The sequence below is a fragment of the Austrofundulus limnaeus genome, unplaced genomic scaffold (assembly GCF_001266775.1).
Source record: "Austrofundulus limnaeus strain Quisiro unplaced genomic scaffold, Austrofundulus_limnaeus-1.0 Scaffold373, whole genome shotgun sequence".
NCBI lineage: Eukaryota > Metazoa > Chordata > Actinopteri > Cyprinodontiformes > Rivulidae > Austrofundulus > Austrofundulus limnaeus.
The window spans coordinates 317,912-324,143 of record NW_013952775.1 but is presented as its reverse complement, the minus strand read 5'-3'; the positions used below and the strand labels follow the sequence as shown (position 1 = coordinate 324,143).

The 6,232-nt window shown below is 41.1% G+C and overlaps 1 protein-coding gene across 1 annotated transcript in view; it reads left to right on the top strand.

Annotated features, from left to right (window-relative positions):
- Positions 1–6,232, top strand: part of fat4 (FAT atypical cadherin 4) — a gene marked incomplete in the record, with an annotated part of 174,658 nt that overhangs the window by 158,516 nt on the left and 9,910 nt on the right. Inside the window, 4 exon segments of the mRNA XM_014023498.1 lie at positions 371–456; positions 564–743; positions 998–1,125; positions 2,701–2,918. Coding sequence (XP_013878952.1) covers positions 371–456; positions 564–743; positions 998–1,125; positions 2,701–2,918 — 612 coding nt within the window.

The window sequence follows — 6,232 nt, the reverse complement described above, 5'->3', positions numbered from 1 at the left end:
GTGTTAAATATATGATTTATTGGAACTAAGCTGAAAAAATAAATATGAAGGTCAGTTAAGTGATAAAACATGAGGGAAAGTTCTGTTTTTTAATTTATTTGGTGCATTTTAAATGTATTTATTTATTTAAAAGTTAATTTTTCCATTTCTGCTTTTATTTTTAATCATGTCAGTGTCGGTCCTCCGTACTGCAGAACATGAAGAGGTGGTTCAGTGGCTGAATCTGGTGAAAATTTAAAACATGTAGCACTGCGGCCCTCGAGGACCATGATTGTCCAGAACCTCCTAAAACCGGGCCAGAAAAGGTCCAGAAGACTCGGACTTTACACAGGAAGTGACACGTGTGTGTGTGTGTGTTCTCGTCATGCAGGCGGCCTCGCTGACCGTGGACCTGTGTGGGGACGACCAGGAGCCGGGTCACTGTGCTGTGAGCAACGTGGCGGTCCACACCGACTGGTAGGAGAACCGGACCAGAACCTGGTTCTGTTTTTTACTCACATTTTAAACGGTTTGAGTATTTGTGAGAGAAACCGTGTGTTTGTGGTCTTTCTGTGAACCGGCAGGATTCTGGACGTGCAGCCCAACCGGCTCTCCGTGGGAGGGGTCCGGTCCGTAGAACCCGTCCTGCACCGGCGCGGGCAGATCGCCACGCACGACTTCGTGGGCTGCATCATGGAGCTCGCCGTCAACGGGCGCCCGCTGGAGCCCAGCCAGGCGCTGGCGTCCCGCGGGGTTCTGGACAGGTCCGGTTCTTCTCGTCTCTGTCTCTGTCCTGATCCTGTCCTCTCTCCCGCTGCGGGACAAACGGGCTCAGAAGGTTCTGCCTCTGAGTGGCGAAGTCCAGAAAGTTCTTCTTTTTCTTTCTGAGTGAATAAGCGGGCCCAGACGGGTCCATTAATATGCTAACGCTCCGGGTTCTGAGACACAAATCAAAGCTCATCTGCCCCGGTTCTGTCGGACCCGAGTGTCAAACGGCCCGTCTGGTTTCTGTTCTCAGATGTCCGAGACTGGAGGGAGCCTGCAGCAGCGGTACCCCCTGCAGACACGGCGGAACCTGTTTGGACCGCTGGTCCTGGCAGCAGTGTCGGTGTGTGGACGGCTTCACCGGGAGGTTCTGTGAGAAATGTAGGTCTGGACTTCTGAGTGTTTGGGTCCAACAAGTCCTGATGGGTCCTGAGTCTGTAAAACTGCATCATGAAGCCTGAAACGGGCCTGATCAGAACCTCCAGCTTCTTATAATCCTGAAAACAAAAAAAAAGCTAAAAAACAAAACAGTTTCAGCGACGCTTTGAGTCCAACTTTTAACTGTAAAGATTTTTATTTTTACCAGAAGTTTGACCCGAAAACTGGAAACAAGTTTTATTTTTCAGGTTCAGTTTCTGAGCGAGTTCTAACCGGTTCTGTCCGAGACATGAGCCGAAATCATTTTTTAATCTTCTCTCAACGAATAACCAGCTGCAGAATTCAGATTGTTTAAATTGGTTTGACTAAATGCAGCTAAAAAAATAGCTAAAACTGAGCGTTTAAAGCTAAAAGTAGCTAAAAGTACCAAATACATCATGTAGCGAAAGCCTGGCTAGATGTGAATAACAGCAAAATGCTAATTTTGCGAAAAAGCTAAAAGCTAAACATAGTTAAAGACTGGATTATTCGTAGCTAAATGCAAGCTAAAAGTAGCAAATGTCTTACTAAAAGCTAAAAGGCGCAAAAACCTAGCTAAATGCTAAAAAGGCTAAATGGTACCTAAAATTATGAAAATGCTAGCCAAAGCAGTAAAAGGCTAGCAAAAAAAAGTTGCAAAAGGGTGATTTAAGGTTATTAGTAGCTAAATTATTGCTTAAAGTAGCATATGGCTAAAAGCTAAAAGTAAGCACATAGAAGCAAGAAACAACCTGAAACCCATCAGAAGCAAAATGCTAACTAAAAGCTAAAAGGAGCATAACTCTAGCTCAGTGTTAAAAAATGGTTGCTAAAGTTGAAAGTTGCAAAAATACTAGCTAAAGCAGCAAAAAGGTAAAAGAAAGAAAAAGTAGCTAAAGGGTAGCTAAAAGCAGGAAAACAGATAGCTAAATCTTAAATGTGACAAAATGTCAGCTAAAAGCTAATAATAGCAAAAAGCTATCAAAAGGTTGTGAAACACTACCTAAAGGCTATTACTAGCACAATGCCAGCTAAACACTAATAGTAATAAAAGCCTAGCTAAAGGCAAAAAGCAAAATACCAGCTAAACGCWAACAGTAGCAAAAGGCTAGCTAAAAGAAAAAGTAGCAAAAGGTTGGTTTATGGTTATTAGTAGCTAAAGTTAAATGTATCAAAATGCAAGCTAAGGCATGAAAACGCTAAAAAAATTAAAYGTAGCAACTCTGTAGCTAAAAGCAGCAAACAGATAGCTAAATCTTAAATGTGACAAAATGTCAGCTAAAACCTAACAATTGCAAAAAGCTAACAAAATGTTGTGAAACACTACCTAAAGGCTATTACTAGCACAATGCCAGCTAAACACTAATAGCTAAAAAGGCTAGCTAAAGGCAAATAGCAAAATGCCAGCCAAATGCTAACAGTAGCAAAAGGCTAGCTAAAACCTAAAAGTAGCAGAAGTCAAAGCTAAAGTGAAAATGCTGATTTGAACCTGACGGTCCAGGAGAAGCAGAGCGAGTATTTTTTAAACGAGGATCTTCAGGTTTTCTGTGCTTCTCTCAGACACTTCGGCGGACACGGCCCTCTCTCTGGACGGAACCGGACGCCTCGACTACTTCCTGAAGGAGGGTCCTAAACGAGACGCGCTGCTGAGGCGGTCGCTGCAGGGCGTGGCGTCGGGTGTGGTCGGACCCAGCAGCCTGGAGGTCAAGTTCAGGACGCGCAGCAAGAGCGGCACTCTGCTGCACATTCAGGAGAGCAGCAACTACACCACTGTGAAGGTACGAGGCCGAAATCATCTTCTTCTTTCTGCTGTTCCCTCCTCAGGGGTCTGCAGTGGGTCGACCTCCATTTGTCTCTGTCCTCCTCTGTCCATGTCCTCTAACTGCATCCATATCTCTCCTTTGTCTTTTCCAGAAAAGGTTTGATGAAAGCTAAAGATAACAGAAGGCTAGCTAAAAGCAGCAAAAGGCTGGCATGAAACTACTGGTCCCAATAGGCTAGCTAAAAGTGTTAAATTGTTTAGCTGAAAGCTAGCAGTCAAAAAAGGCTTGCTAGAATCTAAGAAAAGCACAATCTCGAAGCTAGCCAAAGGCTAAATATATTGAAAGAGTAGCTACATTAGCTGAATGTTAACAGTAACAAAAGGCTAAGTAGTAGCTAGTTCATACCAAAGGATAACTAAAAGTAACAAAACGTTCACTAAAAACTGCAAAACAGTATTTTAAAGTAGCTCCATAAAAGCAGCAAATGTCAGATGAATGCTAACAGTAGCAAAAGGCTATCTAAAATAAACAAAAAGCTAGCTAGAAGTTAGCGTATGAATTAACATAGGGTTACCTAAAAGCTTCAAAATATTAAAATGTAGCTAGCTCAAAGCTAAACGTTTTGAAAGCCTTGTTAAGTAATAAAAGAYTAACTAAAAGCAGCAACATTAGCTGAATGCTAACAGCAACAAAAGGCTAGGTAGTAGCTAGTGCTTACCAAAGTATAACTAAAAGTAACAAAACGTTAACTAAAAACAGCAAAATAGTATTTTAAAGTAGCTCCTTAAAAGCAGCAAATGCAAGATGAAAGCTAACAGTAGCAAAAAGCTATCTAAAGTAAGCAAAAAGCTAGCTAGAAGTTATCTTATGAATTAACATAGGGTTACCTAAAAGCTTCAAAACATTATTTAAATGTATCTAAAAAAAACAACTCTAAATGTAGCTAGCCCAAAGCTAAACTTTTTGAAAGCCTTGTTAAGTAATTAAAGGCTAAAAGCAGCAACGTAAAGCTGAAAGCTAAAGGTAACAAATAAACAACTAAAACAAGCTAAAAGCTAGCTTAACCATGTCGTGGCAAGTTTATCAAGAATGCAAAAACACGTTGGAAATAAATGCAGAGAAAGTCTGCGTGTACGGTCGTCAATAATTTAATTCTGAGCGACAAACAAACAGAACTCAATCAGGAAACTCTGTCAGCTTGTGGCTGACACGTCAGCGGAAAGCAGCCAATAATATAACATTATGTTAACACCATGTGACGGTTTACAACCAATCACAGATCGACGAATGTACTGCCCAGCCAATCACAGGGCTCTCAGCTCAAAGAGTTTCTTATCAAMCAAGAGAGGTCMATCCCTCGCTGGAGTCCTGTTGTCTGGGCCAACACAGATTAACAGCCGAAAACTGGTTATAATAAGATATGGTAACTGGACAGTGTCAAGGTAGAACAGATTTAAAATAATTCATCCATAACAACCATATTATTCTTCTTTTGGCGGTTCCACAGTGAGTCAGCCTCCATCTCACTCTGTCCTCACTCCAACTGCCTCCATGTCCTCTCTAACTGCATCCAACAAGCTAAAGTTTAAAAGGCTAATCAGCGTCTCAGAAAGCTTTTATTTTTGCTGTTTGCACTGATAGAAAACCATCCACACATGTTTTTATTTATCTGTAATGTAGTGACTTAATGTCCCATGCTAACGGTTACATTAGCATGCAGAACGAGGCTGCGGTCCGAGTCTTAAATTTATTTCCTCCGATGTTTTTAATCCCCACGTTATTAAATTTGCACAGAACCAAACCTAAACTTCCTYTCAACACTCAGAAAAAAAAACTTCATGAGTGTCTAACTTTACAGACACTAAAACCAAAAACATTAAAATCACACAGAGCGTTAAAATCCCCCAACCGCCTCGTAATTAAAATTAATCAAAGAGGGGGAAAAAAGAAAGAAAAAAAAAACAGGAAGTGGGTCAAAATCCAAACCTCAAAGATCTGAGATGAAAATCTTCACCGTGGAGATCTGAAAAACTATAAGAGCTGATAAACATCTGTGCTCTGAACCAAACAGCGCTCCTCCAGATGTGCAGCTTCATCATAACATGACATCAATGTACATATAAGACCCTTTAAAGACGTGTAAATATCAGGTTTAACTGACTGTCGGTGGTATTTCCTGCTATGCTTTGTTAAGAGAATAAAAGCTTTCCAGATTCAGATTTTGACCTGATTGGAAGAATCGTAACGTGGTTTTATTTTACAGATAAAAGTAGGCAGGTTAGCTCATCAGAAAGGCTACATTGGTATGCTTGTTTGTCTTTGTGTTTATGGTGTATAATGATGTGATTGTGATGCTGTGTTTCTGAGTGTTTATGTGCTACAGGAAAATAATAATTTGCAGAACTGTACAGGAACAGCTAAATGCTAACCACTAAGACAACTGTCACAGTCTGTCACTTATTCGTCTCCTCAAGCATAAAACTGGTGGGACAGACACAAACCTGTTAAAGTTAGCATGTTGACTAACTGTTAGCAGACTTAAAGTTGAAAAACCTAGTATAGCTGAAGCTAACTGGTCCACTAACGGTTTTCAAAGCTGGTTCAAAAGCTAATCTGCTACATGAAAAAATTTTTTCGCTATTATCTGTTAGCTGATTAGCAGAATCATGCTAACCACTGAGCTATTGCTAATGCAAAACAGTTTTGTAACAAAGAAAAAAAGAAAGCAAATGAGCAGAAGCTAACACCTACAGCTAACCGCCAAGACAACTGCCACTTAGTCTGCATCACGTCTTCGTCTCCTTTGAATTGAAGACTGTTAACTTGTTAGCTATCTGTTAGCAGGCCTAAAGTTGGAAAAACCTATATTAGTTCAAGCTAACTGGTCCACTAACAGTTTTCAATGCTAGTGAAAAAGCTAATCTGCTAAATAAAAAAGTTTCGCTGTTAGCTGTTAGCCCATTAGCGGAACCATGCCGACCACTGAGCTGTCGCTAACGCAAAACTGTTAAACATGTAACAAAAAAAACTAACAGAAGCTAACACTAACAGCTAATTGCTAAATGCTAAGACAGCTGTCAACTCAGTCTGTGTCACATCTTTGTCTCGTTCGAGCTGAAGACTGGTGGACAAACCAGTTGATGTTAGCTTGTTAGTTAGCTGTTAGCAGGCTTAAAGTTGGCAAAACCTTATTTAGCAGAGGCTAACATAAACAGCTAATCGCTAGCCGCTAAGACAACTGTAACTCAGGCTGTGTCCAAAACGACAGGACGGGTCCTCCGGAGGACCCAGACTCCCCGGTCTCGGAGGGCCGGGTCCTTGGTAGACCG